Source organism: Bufo bufo, chromosome 6 (genome assembly GCF_905171765.1).
Source record: "Bufo bufo chromosome 6, aBufBuf1.1, whole genome shotgun sequence".
Classification (NCBI taxonomy): Eukaryota; Metazoa; Chordata; class Amphibia; order Anura; family Bufonidae; genus Bufo; species Bufo bufo.
The window spans coordinates 87,454,785-87,474,469 of NC_053394.1; the positions used below are offsets into that span (position 1 = coordinate 87,454,785).

General features: G+C 42.0%; 1 protein-coding gene across 1 annotated transcript in view; it reads right to left on the reverse strand.

Annotated features, from left to right (window-relative positions):
- The window catches only part of PCDH15 (protocadherin related 15), a 1,608,479-nt gene that overhangs the window by 6,787 nt on the left and 1,582,007 nt on the right, over window positions 1-19,685 (reverse strand). The window contains exons 32-35 of the mRNA XM_040438316.1: window positions 10,295-10,316; window positions 8,182-8,220; window positions 5,846-5,919; window positions 2,321-2,456 (exon numbers count right to left, since the gene is read on the reverse strand). Coding sequence (XP_040294250.1) covers window positions 2,321-2,456; window positions 5,846-5,919; window positions 8,182-8,220; window positions 10,295-10,316 — 271 coding nt within the window. The remainder of the gene's footprint in view (window positions 1-2,320; window positions 2,457-5,845; window positions 5,920-8,181; window positions 8,221-10,294; window positions 10,317-19,685) is intronic.

Sequence of the window (19,685 nt, forward strand, 5' to 3'; positions counted from 1 at the left end):
AGAGAAGTGTGGATGTCAGCGATAATAGCTGTAAAAACAAAACAGACCATTGGAAAAGGTCCAAGAAGAAGCACTAGCTAAAAAGTTTTCTCTTAGGACAGTACCACACAGATGCACTGCAACCAAACGTACTTGCCGTTTCTACCTACTGTCTACTTTCAAAAGGATGTGGAAGACCCAGCAGCTTCAGAATCAGAGACTTCAGAATCAGATCCATGGCCAGTATCATGTGCATCTGATTGATCAGAAGATACTTTTTTACTTGAATTTTGGATATCTAAATCTTGAGAAGCTTGGGAAACATCATCTTTCTCTTGACTGGCTGCAGATGTATGACTTTGCTCACCAATTGATGCATTTTCTTGGCTAACATCATCATTTTCATTGTCTTCCTCACTTTCTGCCGTACTCTGTACATTTGTTTGATTACTGCTCCTGCTAAAGCTTTTTTCACTTTTTGATGCAGATGCTTCACTAACATCATCTACATCCTCTTCATTGTCAGCACTACTTGATTTACTGGCATCATCTTGTTCATCCTCTTCTTCTGATTGGTCCTCTTCAGAACCTTCTTCAATAGTGCTTTGTGTTTCACTGTCAACTATTGATTTCTTGGACCTAAAGCTTGACTTTGAACTCCCTTTTCTGCTCCCTTCTACAGATTCTTCACTTTGTTCTTCTGATTTCCTGTCAGAACTTTGGAGAGATGTTTTAGATTCTGCCTCAGATGCTGAGACTTCATCATGGGAACTGGATTTTTCACCTTCCCCTTCAGAATCCTCCTCTTCAGACTCCTCCTGTTTACTATCAACTGATTTAGAAATGGATTGTGCCTCATCTTCTGACTCTAATGTTTCATCTCTCTCTTCATCAGAATCTACTGTGCTTTCATTTGTTTCATCATGATCCAATGTAACTTTCAAATAATCCTTATCTACCTGTGATGGAGATGTGCTGCTCCTTTCAGATATTTCATCTGATGGTTTTGATGACTTGTCTTCATCTTCTTCTGAATCTTCACTTTCCTCAGATTCACTGTCTGCTGTTACGCTGATTGAAATTCCAGATTTGCTCTCATCCCTTTCAGATTCACTTACATCAGACTCTTCTTCATCATCCTCTTTTTCACTTCCAGCAGTGGACGTTTTGGTTGATGACACTACAGACTTTCTATGAGGATGAAGCTTTCTGGCTACGTTAATGCGTTGTATAGCTCGATCAAATTTTCTTTGAACTGAATCAGCTGATTTTTGGAAATAGCTTCCTTTAATAACAACACTATCATCACCTTCTACTTGGCGTGCAGAGACCAACTTGGCATATGTGGAGTCTTTTCCACCACCTTTCACTTTTTGGAGGATCATTGGGAATATTTTAGCTTTTTTCCAAGGAGAACGATGAACAACTTCTGCAGTGTCACTGGCCTTGTGAGCACTGACAGCCACTCGACTTAGCTGCATAACTGCTTTCAGCTTTTTCTTTCCTTGACTGGTTCTGACTACTTGCATACTACCTCTGGGGAGTCCAGGCCTGCCTGCTATACTTCCTCTGCTTGGACCCTGCCCTCTACCTCTCCTTGAAGGAGGTCTGCCACGCATTCTCACCTAAAATTATGGAAAATTGTCATTAATATTTAATTTATCAAATTATGCTATTGAGCTTCTTGAATTTAGTTTTCTGCAGCTTTGCATCATAAACATAATACATTTTTTTATGTTCTAAGAGAAATACATATACATTTTCAAATAAATAAAATATTTAAAAAAATAAAAAAATAATAAAAAATATTTTCTAGAATTGAAATGTTATGTATTCTCTTTGAACAAAACTTGCAAATTTTAGTGCAATTTAATAAACATTGCTATTTCTATTCTATGGTCCATTGCAAATTTAAACCAACATAGTTTTTGTTTTTTTTTACAGTAAAAACTGTAGTTTCATTGATATATTGTAATACCTTTATTAGTGAATTCAATTATTGGTCATTATGTTTCAGCACTTTGGAGACAAAGAGCAATATGAAATTATTAAACGTTATATAAAGAAGACAATGAGAGTTTATAAAAACCTATGCACATGAGAAGTCTCCCTTGCTTTTCTATAACATGGTTCTGAACTGATGAATGGTCCTGAAACTGACCTAATGCTCCTTTTTAAATGGGGGAGGGGGGAGGAAGCTTGTATGTAAGGTATGGAAATGTCACTTGTTAGACTAATCCTGAAATAATTTGCATATCAAGTTATGACTACAATAGAAAATAAAAAATTAACTTCAGCCCATCAGTAGACTATTCAGTGACGTTGATATGTATACACTTACATCACCCTCTGCTGCAGGTCCATGTGGACTGTAGTAATAGCTACCATCATTCTCAACAACAACTTCTCCATAGTCTTCATACAATCCAGATGGTGATAGTAACCTTCGTCGACTTCCATATTGTGGCAATTCATACCTGGCAAACAACAAACTTTGAAGTCAGTATTTGTATCACATATATAAATTGATCAAAACAGGCATTAAAATAAATGTGCAATGTTTCTGATGGCTAGAACATAACATTTAGTTGCCACAGGGCCCAAAACGAAATTGTTATATGATAGATTAAAGGGAAACAGTCATGTTGGATAATGCAGGCAGCATGTTATAGAGCAGGAGGAGCTGAGCAGATTGGTATATAGTTTTGTGGGAAAAGATTCAATAAAATTTGCATTTCATGAATTTTAATTCCTGCTCATTCTGGACTTTGAAGTCCAGGAGGCGGTCCTATCGATGACTGACAACTATCTCTGTATATATAATCATAGAGGGAAGGCTGTCAATCACTGATAGGACCACCTCCTGATAGTACAGTCTTGATCAAAAGTTTAAGACCACTTGAAAAATTGCAAAAAATCCTATTTTACATTGTTGGATCTTAACAAGGTTCCAAGTAGAGCTTCAACATGCAACAAGAAGAAATGAGAGTGAGACAAAACATTTTTTGAGCATTCAATTAATAGAAAATAACGATTAAACTGAAACAGGCTGTTTTTCAGCTGATCTAAATTTTAGGACCACATGCCTTTAAAAGGCCAAATCTGTGCAAAGATGTGGATTCATTGTCATTTTCTGTCAGGTACTCACACGTTGTGATGGCAAAGGCAAAGAAACACTCCCTTTTTGAACGTGGTCGGGTTGTTGAACTGCATAAGCAGGGTCTCTTACAGCGCGCCATCGCTGCTGAGGTGGGACGCAGTAAGACAGTCATTTGGAATTTCTTAAATGATCATGAGGGTTATGGAACAAAAAAGTCAAGTGGAAGACCCCAAAAAAATTCACCAGCACTGAGCCGCAGGATCCGATTGGCTGTCCGTCAAGACACTGGATGATCCTCGACCCAAATTAAGGCCCTAACTGGTGCTGACTGCAGCCCCATAACCATCAGACGGCATCTGAGACTGAAGGGCTTCAAAAACAAAAAACGTCTTCAAAGACCTCGTCTCCTTGAACGCTACAGAACTGCTCGTTTGGACTTTGCAAGAGAGCACCAAACATGGGACATTCAAAGGTGGAAGAAAGTTTTATTCTCTGCTGAGAATTTTTTTTAACTTTGATGGTCCTGATGGTTTCCAACGTTACTGTGACAAGCAGATCCCACCTGAGATGTTTTCTACGCACCACAGTGGAGGGGGCGCCATAATGGTCTGGGGTGCTTTTTCCTGTCCAGATGTTGCAGAGAGCATTCCTCATGACTGAGGGCCCTCGTCTGTGTGGTAACGACTGTTTTTTTCAACAGGACAACGCTACAGTACACAATGCCCGCAGAACAAGGGACTTCTTCCAGGAGAATAACATCACTCTTTTGGCCCATCCTGCGTGTTCCCCTGATCTAAATCCAATTGAGTAAACCTTTGGGGATGGATGGCTAGGGAAGTTTACAAAAATGGACAACAGTTCCAGACAGTAGATGGCCTTCGTGCGGCCGTCTTCACCACTTGGAGAAATGTTCACACTCACCTCATGGAAACGCTTGCATCAAGCATGCCGAAACTAATTTTTGAAGTGATCAATAATAACAGCGGAGCTACTCATTACTGAGTTCATGTTTGGAAGTTGGATTTCTGTTTTAGGGGGGTTCAGTTTTTTTTTGGAGGTGTGGTCTTAAACTTTTGATCAGCTGAAAAACAGCCTGTTTCAGTTTATTCGTTGTTTTCATTAAATTGAATGCTCAAAAAAAGTTTTGTCTCACTCCCATTTCTTCTTGTTGCATGTTGAAGCTCTACTTGGAACCTTGTTAAGATCCAGCCATGCTAAATATGATTTTTTGCCATTTTCAAGTGGTCTTAAACTTTTGATCAGGACTATACCACCAAGGTCAAAATATGCAGGAATTTAAATGAAGTTAAATGAAGTTTTTCTGACTCTTCTGACCCATAAAACCAAATCTTAATCTGTTTAGCTCCTTTTTTTTTCTGCAGCATACAGCCAGTGTCATTAAAGTCTAATTTTTAATGATCGGATTTTACTCACTTTAGGCTAAAAATAATTTTTTTATTGGTCTTTATTAAAAATGTTCAGCTTTTTCTGAGCTACAAGTGTTGAAATTCAGTATGTTTGCAAGCTTTCACTTTGTGTTATCTTTTAATATGACTAACTTCATAAACACTCGCACGAATAATAATATGGCTTAAAAAGTATTTATGAGGTCGCCAAGTAGGGATGAGCGAACTTGTGTTTTTCAAGTTCGGGTTCGGCGTTCGGGTATTAGTGCAATTCCGTTATGAATTCCGTTATCACGGACTATAATGGAATGCACCATGGAAGCCTTTAAGAGGCATTCTGTTTTGCATTCCATCATAATAGAAGTCAATGGGATGCATAACAGATCCATCTAAGAAATGCAAATGAGCCGACAGATGATGAGATTTAAAGAAAACACAAAGTGACAGCTTGCAAACATACTTTTTCAGATTTTCAACTATTGTAACCGAGACATGGCTAAAAAGTTTTAATAAATAACTATTGAAAATCCAAAATGAAATCATAATATATGCTCCCAAAGGTGTACATAACCTTTAAAGAGGACATTTCATGGGTCCAAACATTATAAACTAAGTATCAGGATACGTAGGGCATAGTGCAGTGATCTAACTGCACTTGCTATTTTTTCTAGACGCCACTCTGTTTCCCCGCTGTGGCTCCCGTTATATTCTCCCGTCTGGTATGAAAATTTTAGCAATGAGGAGAAGACTGAGTCTTTCTCCATGGGCGTCTACTTCTCCCTGCCTGTGAACTGTCCAATCTCAGCAGAGAGCGTCACAGTCAGGGAGAAAAAAAACTCACATTCTCTTCTGCCTACAATTATCTAATGTGTTTGCCTTGCCTATCTCTCTTACTACTAGAGAGAAGCTGAGATAAAGAAGAATTCCACAAGATGTAGCATAACTATTAGATCGGTGGGGGTCATACAGCTGAGACCCCCACTGATCACAAGAGCAGGGGGGGTACAAAATGAACAGAGCGATCAGTCGGGCATGGCGGTTCCCTCTCTATTAATTTCTTGCAAAAGGCTTTTTAAAATTCGCATATAAATGAATAGAGCAGCTGAGCACATACCCAACCAGCCACTCCATTCATTTCAGGGGGCTCTACAGGGTATGGGGCCCCATTTCCGTGATCAGTGGGAGTCCCAGAGGTAGGACCACCGCCAATCTAATTGTAACTTAATGTAACCAGAATAACTAATTTATGTAACTGGAATACCTCTTTATGGTTTTTGACTCTTCATACAAATGATTAAATCAGCATACTCATCATATTATGGCTTATATTCTTATTAAAATGCATTGTTTAATTACATACCCATGCTCATAGCTATAATAGTCTTGTCCGTAATATTCTTGGCCAGGATCAATTCCAGACTCCATAGACAATTCCTTGGGAAAAACAAATATTAAATTAAATGTTACAGATTATCTATTTAATAGCTTTATTGTCAAGCAGGTAGCTTTATAACATCTGATGGACACAGAAATACTCATATCCAATGAAATTCCACCAATTCAGAAGTGTTAGTTCTGACAAAGGTGATGAAGTTATAATATGAAAAGTGATTGTAAATAAGTAATTATGGAGAAAAAATGTTCGAGGGTCATGGAGTGATCGATGCTTTTTCAAAAAGAGATTTATTCTTTGTGTGTGTATTTAGTCTCAGAGTCTACTAGCAGTGTAAACTTTTATCATTGTTAAACTGATCTTCAGAAAATGAATGAGATTTATTTATGTTTGGTAAGAGAAAGCAGATCTGTTATTGGAGCTCCTATCCTATGTTAGCGAATGTTAAGGAAGCATATCTATTTTGAACATAAACTGGGACCTCCTTGCAAAATATCCTAAAACTTTACTTTTACTTAGACATTTAAAAATTTCAAAATAAAGTCATCATTTGTTCTTAAAGATCATAAAAGGTTAACTGTCAGGTCTAGGTCGAGATCACAGCGGCTAATTGTGGTCAATGAACAACAGTAGTCTCTATGACGGCTGGTGATATCATAGACAGAACTATTGGCTGCTAGCCTGAGTATGCTTACCCTATTGCACCCTAGTCTAGTGAAGGGAAGCACCTCAAATTGGCTGTAGTCGGAGCACCCGCCCTGAGAAGAGTGACCTCCAGCAAGCTGGAACCTCGGACCTGCTCTAAGAAACCCTAATGACATCTGATCCCTATTTCCTCCATTGCTATGAATTTATGCCTAAGGGGAACACCTCTCAGCCTCTCTCCTGCCCCCTACATTCTAAGCAGTGACTGACAGGCTGCTGTGTGTACACTATTATCATCATTGCCAAGAGTAGTGGAGGTAGTGTCCCCTTATGAATCCAGGGGATAATGGAGTTGTCCCTGTAATATGCTGTACTATGTAATGGCAGGATACTCTTTTGATAGATCCACTTTACATATAAATCTAGGGCATGACAGAAGCGTGAGCAATTCATAGGTCTGAGAAAAATCAATCTCTGCTGACAGAACTTTGCTTTCCATTGGTACTGTAGCACGCTTACATAGCACCAATTTTATTTACTGGTCATCAGATAAAATATGATCTACAGGATCACTATCACACTAAGGCCTCATGCACACAACCGTTCCGTTTTTTGCAGTCCGCAAACCACGGAACCGCAAAAAACGGAATCCACCAGTGTGCTTTCCGCAATTTGTGGAACGGAACGGCCCATTGTAGAAATGCCAATTCTTGTCCGCAAAACGGACAAGAATAGGACATGTTATATTTTTTTTGCGGGGCTACGGAACGTAGCAACGGATGCGGACAGCACACGGAATGCTCTCCACATCTTTTGCGGCCCCATTGAAGTGAATGGGTCCGCATCCAAGCCGCAAATACTGCGGCTCGGATGCGGACCAAAACAACGGTCGTGTGCATGAGGCCTAAGACATAGGATCACTGCAGTAAAATTCATTGAGAGGACTCCTGTGTGTACACACATAAATGAGAGGACTCCAAATACATTTTACTCTTGTTTGGGGGGTGTTTTGGAGCTCACAGATTCCCTTTAGGAAGAACATGTGCTTTAGGAGGAAACTGTATTCATGGAAACTCTTAAACTGCTCCAGTGGCCATACTGACTAGAAATGAGCGAATGATTCTAATTGAATAAAATTTTACATAAATTTTGTAATAATTTGAGTTGCATCCGAATCAGAAATTTTGGGGATTCAATTCAGATGAATTTTGGAGAGAGAGAGGAAGATAGAAGGAGATACTGGAACACTATCAATTTGGATACAATCAATTCCGATTTCAATCAAATTGGTTGACTAATTGGGACAAATCCAACCTGGATGGCATTTTGAGCGATTCGCTCATCTCTAATACTGGCAATAAATCTGCTCTGTGTAATTGTGTATCTACAGTATGTACCTTATAGCTGTAAGTGAAACACACAAGCCTTTCCCTTCCTATTAAACTGACCTGAATGTTCTGTCGCTGTGAGCAGGCATGTTTAATGCTGTTTATCTGATTGTAACACAACACATCTGTATTACATTAAATGTATTACGGGTAATCTGCATCTATTTCACTGCTCATAATTATATGTTTATTGGTAAGATAGATGCATCAGGGATGGTTAGTATATGCAGATTTGTAATTAAAAAAAGCAAAAAATGCAAATGTAACTACCTCAGGCTTCAGAAGAGATGGTCTCAGCAATTGCTGTTGCTGGTGCCATAGAAATATACAGGGAAATAAAGGAGGCATTGAAAGAAAAAGAAGAAATAAAGAGAAAGGCAGTTTTGCATTTGAATTATCCACATTGAATAGACAAAGTGCAGCAGATTCCCGGCAGGTAGTCAGCACTATATACAGTACTATAGACTGAATTTGTATTGTTTTGTAGTGGTGATATCTGCGGCTTACATACCGAAAATGTTATACTACATGATATGATCTTCCAAAACAATATCACATAAAATTGAAAATGTTAAAAATACAGTAAAAAATAGAGATGATGTACATTGTTCAAATAAAAAGGGGCTGTAATTGTTCCATATAATAAACGTCTGATTGGTGTAAGCCCTGTAGTGGGACCCCTAGGGATCAGACATTTATCATTTATCCTGTAGAGATGAGATAAATGCTCTTTATGGGACACCCTTCCTTTTTTAGAGTTAAAGCAGTTGCCTGAGTTAAAAAAAAAAACTTAGGCAACTCTTCTATATGTACTAAAATAACAAAATAAGTAATAGTTAGCCTTTTTTTCACCTGCCAATTCCTTCTCTGTGCTCCGGTCATCCCCGCTGCTGCTTGTTTTCCCGGCTGCAGTGATGATTGTCCGCGTATTGGACAGTGACTGCCCTACGCACGAGATGTCACTGCTGCAGCCAGGGAGATGATATCAGTGGTGGGGAGGACACAATTTTTTTAATTGTAGCAGATATTTTTGAATATCTGTATCTCCATTACATTACTGCCTGTCCCTATAAAAAGCTCAGTATGCAATAACAGTCAGTATCATAGGACAGCCCTTAAGGCCTTGCTTATGCTCCAGAGTCAAGTTAAGATTGTCCGCCTTGACTGCAGCATCGAATGTATTAAAATACTTTTAGAATGGGACTCTCACTATCAATCATAGCCTTCTGTAGTGATCGCTCATTCACAGCTTCTCGCCCTGTGGAATTATCAGGCTAAGGCTCATTGAACAACTTTTAATCAGATTTGTTAAAAGTAGAGATGTGCGGATTGATTGTAAACAAATCAAATTCAACCTGAATTCTGGGTAAAATTTGAATTTTGGGCCATTTGTGTTGGGGAAATTTTTCAAAATGGCATCAGGTATTTTTCAAAACAGAAGCCGGGAAAGATGAAGAAGGAAGATCACATGACCCCCTGGTATTCTATGTTTACATGCCAGCAGGCATTAGCTACCAAAAAGCGAAAATGTTTTTCACCATTAATAAAAACTCCATAAACAATCCTACAGTGGAATTTGTTTATAAAGAGGCTGTTTGTTACAATCAGCAGCCATGTGTTTACCCATAGCCATATATCTTGCTGTCAATTACTAATATTAGCTTGGCATTAAAGAGTTAGAAATGAGTTACATGCAGTTCTAGGAGTGTCATCCACAACTTTTGAAGGCAATCTGAACACTTTTGATTCGGGTTGTATTGATTTGCCGAATCGGTCAAATCAAATCTGAATCGAATTTCAAGAATGTCGCTTATCACTAGTGCTTGGAAATGGCTTGATGGACAAGTGTACATAGATAACAATGCCATTTGCACATCAACCACAATCAACCAAGACCATGAATCAAATTCATAACGTGTAAAATCTAATGTCCACCAGCAATGACCAGTGACACTCCCTAATAAGTAATGTCCTAATGTATGATGAAGCACTCAGGCAACAAAGTTACCTAAAGAATATTGTGTTTCAAAAATATTCAATTGTTTGAAAAACAAGGCAAAAACAAGATCCCTTTCAGTGTGACAAATGTGATGTTACATCACGTGGAGCACCATGATATTTCTGTAGAGCTCTTAAAAGTACAAGGTAAAGGTATAGACAGAAAACAATACAAACAAAAGAAAGAAAACATTTGCTGATATTTTAGCATGTTGACAACGGTGCCTAGGACATTGATAATTTCCTGCATTATGCTGCAATCAGAGCCCTCATAAAAAGCAGAAAGGATTTAAAATGTCAGCAAATGTATTGGAAATAATGTTAATAGCATGTGTTCTACAGTACTGAAAGTCAAAGAGTATGGCATTGGAAATGTGACTCATACCTCTTGATGTGCGTATCCTCTCCTGCAATAAAAAAAAAATACAAAAAAGTGAGTAAACAACTTGTAGATACAAAGATGAGGACTTAAAGATCACTACATTTTTCTCTATATTGATAATAAAAGTCAAATCTTTCTACTATGTACATTGGTAATATTTAGTAATTCATTAGGGACAATTTATTAAAGCGGTTATCCTCTCCTATTCACTTGAATGAGATGAACAGCTGTAATTACACTGCACCAGAAGCTCAATATCAGTAGCTTAGAAGACAACACCTTTAAAGAGGACCTTTCACAGATTATTACACTATAAACTAACTATACAGACATGGAGAGCGGCACCCGGGGATCTCACTGCACTTACTATTATCCCCGGGCGCCGCTCCGTTCTCCCGCTATGCCCTCCGGTATCTCCGCTCACCTCACTAAGTTATAGTAGGTGGAGATTCCAGTCACTAAGTTATGGTAGGCGGAGTCTGCCCTTGTTCTGCTCTAGCACTGGCCAATCGCAGCGCAGAGCTCACAGCCTGGGAGGTTATTTTCTCCCAGGCTGTGAGCTCTGCAATGCGATTGGCCAGTGCTACAGAAGAACAAGGGCAGACTCCGCCTACCATAACTTAGTGAACGGAGATACCGGAGGGCACAGCGTGAGAACGGAGCGGCGCCCAATGATAATAGTAAGTGCAGTGAGATCCCCGGGCGCCGCTCTACATGTATGTATACTTAGTTCCTAGTGTAATAATCGGTGAAAGGTCCTCTTTAAGACTGGTGTTTCTTACGCCAGTGATCATAAAAATATGCTGCCATAAGATATACCATTTATTAAAAAGAGCATGCACCAGAAACTGCCGAAGACTAAAATCTATGTCAGCTAAATGCTGGCTCAGATTCTAGTTGTAATTCATGGCAACTTTTGTCAAATCTGTGATGGAGAAGTGGATATCATTCTTGATCAGCTAAGATGGTCCCCATATCCTCGAGCTCTCAGGCACTGACTTATTCACACAGCTTGGGACACAAGCACAAAGACTTCACCTTATCCAAGAGGACCCTCCTACCTGATGTGTCCCATATGACGTATGCTGTACTGATGCTAATGTGAAGCCATTACAAGATGGTGCTTGCACCTAGATATTTACATAGTTTGCATACCAAAGTTAGTAAAATAATGCACAATGTGCAGATGCCAAATGTTATCTCTCTCCTTAATTTTCTATTCTAGCCAATGGAACAATGCCAAGAGCCTCAGGGGGGATGCTCTCTTTGATGTACTTATAAACTGCTTGATTTCCTGTGATAAAAGAGAAATGCTTTGACAATTGCCTGGTGTCAGTGTTATTTCTTCCATGCATGTAAAATCCTAGGATTACTACTAATTTGGAGCAGTAGAGCAAATATAATTAACCCTGAATAAGGGCATCTTTAATAGTTTGGCTCACAACATGGGGCTCAAGAGAAGGCAGCATCGCTAGCCGAAGGTTTGGCTCCCTGAAGCACGGTGGATGACACGTGAGGACGGGGACTGCAGCCCAAGAGACAAGGTAAGAAAACTGGTTATCTTACCTGCCTCTAGTTGTACCCTGCCGTGTTATAGTGATTTGTTCTGCTGGTTGATGGTGCACTATGAGTAGCAGCCCTCGGCTGATTTTGAAATCTCGAGTCCCTAGAACCTAAGTGTCTGTCCCGCGTGGACAGGAGGCAACTGTGTAAACTGTACTAAGCTTACCATACCTGCTCCTCCGGGAGGGCGTAATGTCACGTCTTGGTAACCAGTGACTATACTGTATCTCGTGAGCTCGACATGCGGTGCGGTGTTCGTCACATACAGTTGCAAGAAAAAGTATGTGAACCCTTTGGAATGATATGGATTTCTGCACAAATTGGTCATAAAATGTGATCTGATCTTCATCTAAGTCACAACAATAGACAATCACAGTCTGCTTAAACTAATAACACACAAGGAATTAAATGTTACCATGTTTTTATTGAACACACCATGTAAACATTCACAGTGCAGGTGGAAAAAGTATGTAAACCCCTAGACTAATGACATCTCCAAGAGCTAATTGGAGTGAGGTGTCAGCCAACTGGAGTCCAATGAATGAGATGAGATTGGAGGTGTTGGTTACAGCTGCCCTGCCCTATAAAAAACACACACCAGTTCTGGGTTTGCTTTTCACAAGAAGCATTGCCTGATGTGAATGATGCCTCACACAAAAGAGCTCGCAGAAGACCTACGATTAAGAATTGTTGACTTGCATAAAGCTGGAAAGGGTTATAAAAGTATCTCCAAAAGCCTTGCTGTTCATCAGTCCACGGTAAGACAAACTGTCTATAAATGGAGAAAGTTCTGCACTGCTGCTACTCTCCCTAGGAGTGGCTGTCCTGTAAAGATGACTGCAAGAGCACAGCGCAGACTGCTCAATGAGGTATAGAAGACTCCTAGAGTGTCAGCTAAAGACTTACAAAAGTCTCTGGCATATGCTAACATCCCTGTTAGCTAATCTACGATACGTAAAACACTAAACAAGAATAGATTTCATGGGAGGATACCACAGAGGAAGCCACTGCTGTCCAGTAAAAATATTGCTGCACGTTTACAGTTTGCACAAGAGCACCTGGATGTTCCACAGCAGAACTGGCAAAATATTCTGTAGACAGATGAAACCAAAGTTGAGTTGTTTGGAAGAAACACACAACACTATGTGTGGAGAAAAAGAGGCACAGCACACCAACATGAAAACCTCATCCCAACTGTGAAGTATGGTGGTGGGGGCATCATGGTTTGGGGCCGCTTTGCTGCGTCAGGACCTGGACGGATTGCTATCATCGAAGGAAAAATAAATTCCCAAGTTTATCAAGACATTTTACAGGAGAACTTAAGGCCATCTGTCCACCAGCTGAAGCTCAACAGAAGATGGGTGTTGCAACAGGACAACGACCCAAAGCATAGAAGTAAATCAACAACAGAATGGCTTAAACAGAAGAAAATACGCCTTCTGGAGTGGCCCAGAGTCCTGACCTCAACCCGATTGAGAAGCTGTGACCTGACCTCAAGAAAGCGATTCACACCAGACATCCCAAGAATATTGCTGAACTAAAACAGTTCTGTAAAGAGGATTGGTCAAGAATTACTCCTGACCGTTGTGCACGTCTGATCTGCAACTACAGGAAACGTTTGGTTGAAGTTATTGCTGCCAAAGGAGGTTCAACCAGTTATTAAATCCAAGGGTTCACATACTTTTTCCACCTGCACTGTGAATGTTTACATGGTGTGTTCAATAAAAACATGGTAACATTTAATTCTTTGTGTGTTATTAGTTTAAGCAGACTGTGATTGTCTATTGTTGTGACTTAGATGAAGATCAGATCACATTTTATGACCAATTTGTGCAGAAATCCATATCATTCCAAAGGGTTCACATACTTTTTCTTGCAACTGTATTGGCGGCAGCAAAGTGGTTTGAGATACTAGTGTGTGTGAGTGTGGGACCCATACTCCCAGACATTAAAGACTACCAGCAGTAGCTTTTGGCGCTGGAGTCTTAGGATCAGCTCAAAACCAGACAGTCTGAGTGCAAATACAATAAGGTGTGTGTGTGTGCATCAGATTGCAGTCTGTGTCAGTGATCATCCATCACATTCGTCACATTCGTGTCAGGCACCTTCATGGTTAACACATAAGCAAAGCAATAGAATTCCCCTGACGGGGGGGGGGGGGGGGGGTCCTTTAGATTTCTGCAGGACCTGGACTGGGGCATATTTACAGATCTCCCCTTAGGAGGCGGCAGATGAAGTATCCCCTGGGGGACTATAGTAGATTTCTGCAGGACCTGGACTGGGGCATCTTTACAGATCTCCCCTTAGGAGGAGGCAGATGGATTAGTCTTGGCTGGCAGACCAGACGTGGGAGCCAGGTAAAAAATAATCTGCACAGGGGTGAGCTCTGCTTGGTAGTGAGGAGGAGGCGGAGGTGCTGGTTGTTTTTGTCTTGCTTGTGTCTGAGAGGTTAAACTAATGGGACAGTCACTGTCCCTGCCTGAGGGTGAGTATACTGCCCCTCATTTGGTAGCCCAAGAAGAAGGAAGCAAGCGTGTGAATAATGTGAAGCATTATAGAAAGTTAATGAAGATAGTTGGTGGTAATGAAAATGGAGAGCTGAACATTGAAATGTGGAGGAAAGTGTTGACATAGTGTCAAGGAAAGTTGAGTGACAAAGGTTTACTAGGTGCAGCACAAGCGTGGCACCGAACAACAAGTCACCTGGCTGCCAATGGGGGGCAGAGAGATGGAATGAAAGTGTGAAAGCGTATGTCTATACGGCAGAAACTGGAATGCCGCCACCCTATAATAGCGCCAGCGAAGCAGTGTCTGATGATCTGCACTCTTAGAGGCTCCGCCCACAGAATGGGGTGCCAGCAAGGGGACCAGCAGGATGGACGTGTGCACATTGTGGGCAGAAGAATCCAGATTCCAGGGATACATGTCTTGCTTGTGGTGCCCCCCGTCCCCACCCTTCCAGAATTGGGAGGGCCTCTGTAATTATGCAGCTCCGATCCGTATATACCCACTCCCCAGTACAAACAGTTCTCTGCCCAGCCCCCATTGCAGGGTGACAGACAGATCACTTTGGGTTGCCCTGATCCTCCTCTGATAACATTCTAAGAGACAGCACAGCCCTGCAAAGACTCAGTCACCCTGAATGCGGGACAAATGCTAAAGCTAATAACCTCCCTGTATCCTGTTCTGAGTCCAGACGGCACCTACTACGCGCCAGGGGGGCTGGTTGCCTACCGTACTGCACCCCTGAATGTGCCCATAATGATGGGAGTTGAAACGCGAGCTCAGAGGAAGGAACAGAGTGAGGATGAAACAGAACCTCCTCAAGACTCCTGAGTAAGCCCCCCTACCCTCATGTAGCTGCAGGAGCCATGGGGGGGGGGGGTGCCGAGGAAGCGTGGAGTGTAGAAAGGGAGAGAATATGGGCAGAGAGAGGGACAGGATCGTGGCCAGATTAGCCGGACAGGTGGATCTCCTGGCCAGATAAGTCCAGACTCCCAGACTCCATCCAAAATAAGCCAACAAGGGAGATATGTGACTTTCAATCCTACACAGGCCACTAATCTAGTGAACTCTGTCCCTGACCCCGAACAACAGTCTATGCTCTTTTATAGGGCATTAGAACAAATCATAAAAACACACTCTGCAACATTTGGACTTACTCAAATCAAGGCAGGGGATTCTTTTTGGCCAACCATGGTTAAGGAACTACCACCCCCAAATCATGGAGGCGAAGAATACAAGAAAACCTACCAATCTTGAGTTTGGTTCTGTGAATTATTAGAAGAATGTACTAGAACTAGACTAGCAGATCAGGCATTTCAGAGTCAGTACATGAAGCAGGATAAGGGAGAGTCAGTGGAGAAATTTGCAAATCGAATGGATCAAATGTTTAGGGACCTGTGGTTCTCTAAGTAAGACCCAGTGCTGACTAGGATGCTGTCTAGTGCCTTTGCTGGTGGACTAAAACTCCACATTCAGAAAGCATTGAAGATGGCCAGCTCAGAGTATTGTTCTGCTCCCATTGAAATGTTAATCTTGGTGGCTAAAGGCATAGAGGCAGGTCCCAGAACTAACATAAAGTTCATAGCAGAGGCGTGCTCCTGCTTCCCGGGGGGACATATCATACCTCCTCGTAGATGCTATAGGTGTGGCCAGCACGGGCATATCAAGAGGACGTGCCCACATCGGACCCCGCAGCAAGGCATCGGACGTGCCTCCCCCCACACCGGGAGGGGAAGGATACCTCGCCCCATAGGACAGGGGCAAGCCAGATCCACACGTTGGAGAAGCCAATCTCACTATTGCCCTCCTCCCTCCCCACTGTGGACCTGCACCTACGATGCAGCTGCAGATTGGGGGTGATGTACACACATTTCTCATGAATACTTGTGCATGGTGCAGCCAGAAGTGTAATTCGACGTGATGAGATCCCTGACCCCTCCTTCCTAGATAGCATTACTGTGCAGTGTATCGGTATTGATGGCCATGCTAGATCCTATCCCTTAACTAAATCATTCAGTGTCTCTTTTGGACTGCAGCCTTCCAATGAAGTGATTTCACAATTTGTAGTCTCCTCCACATGTCCACTAAATCTCTTGGGAGCAGATCTGCTACAGAAAATGCAAGCCACTATATAGTTCCAACTGGATGGTACGTCACCTTTTCCACTCCTCTTCAGCCGGTGGAGACAGTAATGCTGGCCGCTGCAGACAGTTCGCCTGAAGTAGCTGCTGTATTATCTGTCATACCTGAGATACTGTGGTCAAAAGGCCCGCATGGTGTGGGCAGACTTTGAGTACAACCTGTCATGGTACACCTTAAGTCAGGGTCAGTACTCCCCCGGAAACCACAATATCACTTGTCTATAGCACAGAAGGATGCTGTCACTAAATAAGTACGGGCCTTCCTAAAGTTTGGTGCCATAGGAGTTGGAATGACCACTTAAGCTACACCTGAGACAAGAGGTGTGGTGACAACCAGCATCAACACATAAACAAGTGAAACCAAAGAGGCTGCCAGATCACATAAATTGTAGCCAGTCTCTTAGATCTTCTGACCCCTGTCACGGGAGAGGTCATGATTAGAGATGAGCAAATTTTTCAAAAATTCGATTCACCGATTCACCGAATTTTTGGGAAAAAATTTGGTTTAATACGTATTTATTCAAGCCGAATTACGTTAAAAAAACTGCTATTTAAAGGCTGCAGAGAGCCTTTATAGGTGTGTAGAACACTGTGCCTTGCAGTAACACGCATAGGGAGTCTGCTATTGTAGTGAAATAATACTGTGAGTCCGTATGACACGCAGATGACAGTAGAGATGGGAAGTTCGGATCTTTTTCATGAATCGGTTCATTTGAATCAGTTCATTCAAAAGAACCGATTCATGAATCGAATCTTCGGTTCACTTCCTGAGCCGGCAGAAGCAAGTGAACCGAAGATCAATGCGCATGCTCAGCTCATCGAATCTTCGGTTCACTTGCTGAGTCGGCTCTCAAACTCGCTCCTGGCAAACACAGCTCTGCTGCAGTGAATGCAGTGGAGCAGACTGTGATGTAATTACAATGTATAGTTATTGCAGGGACTCAGATAATTGTCTGAAAGTTTATTAGTTAAAAGAATCGAATGAGTCAGAGACTCGTTCATGATCCGGACATCACTAGATGACAGGCATCGCTCTTAGAAGCACTGCATACTTCACTTATTTGGGCGGTCAGGGGGCCAAAACTGACCAAATAACTGAAGTTTTAACTTAGCTTTACAGGTCGATGTTAGCGTCAAGAAGAAGCGCAGTCCTTTTACACCCTCGTCAGCTGATTCCACAAAGATGTCTACAGAACCTGTTTTATTAAATGCTTATACAAGTAGAGCCTCCAAACAGAGTGGAGAGGGTGTCAGCAGTAAGTTTGTGTTGACGTCACTGATTTATTTTCCCTTCCTCTGATCCATCTGAACAATAAGCCACAAAAAACGGATCCTGTCTGTGGAACATACGCCTTCACTCGGTCAGCATTTGCGCAATAATCCATCAGTAATGCTAATACAAAAAAAAACAGGAGTGGATCTAAAACAGAGATGACACGTGAATGGAATATTTGCATGTCTTCTGTGTTTTGTACCCACTCCTGTTTTTGGCTACCAAATCATAAGCCAATTCTGATGGGACCATACAGGCCTTACAGCTGACAGATCAGAAGAAAGGTCAAATAAATGATGATGTCAGCCAGGCCGAAATTCTCAAAAAGTGAACCACTCAAGAAGAGGGGAGGGTGGGAACAGCATAATAAGTCCACAGAGTGGCCTATGACATAGTGGTGAGGTGTAAGCAGCATGAGGAGACCACAGTGTGGCCCAATGACAGAGTCTGGAGGTGGCGGCAGCATCAGGAGGCCACAGAGTGCAACAACGATGAGAGATTGTGGAGGTGTCAGCAGCATGAGAAGGCCACAGAGTAGCACAACGATAAGAGATTGTGGAGGTGGTAGCAGCATGAGGAGGCCACAGAGTGGCACAACGACAAGAGATTGTGGAGATGTCAGCAGCATGAGGAGGCAACAGAGTGGCACAACAACGAGAGATTGTGGAGGTGTCAGCAGCATGAGGAGGCCAAAGAGTAGGACGATGAGAGAATGTTGAGGTCGCAGCAGCATGAGGAGGCCACAGAGTAGCACAACGACGAGAGATTGTGGAGGTGGCAGCATCATGAGAAGGCCACAAAGTGGCACAACGACAAAGTGTGGAGGTGGCAGCAGCATTAGGAGGCCACTTCGGCTCTGCACGATTTAATACACGTTCTCCGGCACAAAAGGCTTGGCAAATTGATTGTCCGAATATCGAGATAATATATTGGCAAATTTAAGTTTATTTTCTTAAAATTTTAATCAAGTTTTGGTTCCATTTAATATTAAATATTTAATAAATCTAACAAAAAAATTAAGTGTGGCCTAAGACAGGAAAGAATCGGCCAGTTTTCTGGTTATTCAACAACGTGTTGCGATGGAGAAAGCATTCCAAAAAATACACTGCTCAAAAAAATAAAGGGAACACAAAAATAACACATCCTAGATCTGAGTTAATTAAATATTCTTCTGAAATATTTTGTTCTTTACATAGTTGAATGTGCTGACAACAAAATCACACAAAAATAAAAAAATGGAAATCAAAATTTTCAACCCATGGAGGTCTGGATTTGGAGTCACACTCAAAATTAAAGTGGAAAAACACACTACAGGCTGATCCAACTTTGATGTAATGTCCTTAAAACAAGTCAAAATGAGGCTCAGTAGTGTGTGTGGCCTCCACGTGCCTGTATGACCTCCCTACAATGCCTGTGCATGCTCCTGATGAGGTGGCGGACGGTCTTCTGAGGGATCTCCTCCCAGACCTGGACAAAAGCATCTGGCAACTACTGGACAGTCTCTGGTGCAACGTGACGTTGGTGGATAGAGCGAGACATGATGTCCCAGATGTGCTCAATTGGATTCAGGTCTGGGGAACGGGCGGGCCAGTCCATAGCATCAATGCCTTCGTCTTGCAGGAACTGCTGACACACTCCAGCCACATGAGGTCTAGCATTGTCTTGCATTAGTAGGAACCCAGGGCCAACCGCACCAGCATATGGTCTCACAAGGGGTCTGATGATCTCATCTCGGTACCTAATGGCAGTCAGGCTACCTCTGGCGAGCACATGGAGGGCTGTGCGGCCCTCCAAAGAAATGCCACCCCACACCATTACTGACCCAATGCCAAACCGGTCATGCTGGAGGATGTTGCAGGCAGCAGAACGCTCTCCACGGCGTCTCCAGACTCTGTCACGTCTGTCACATGTG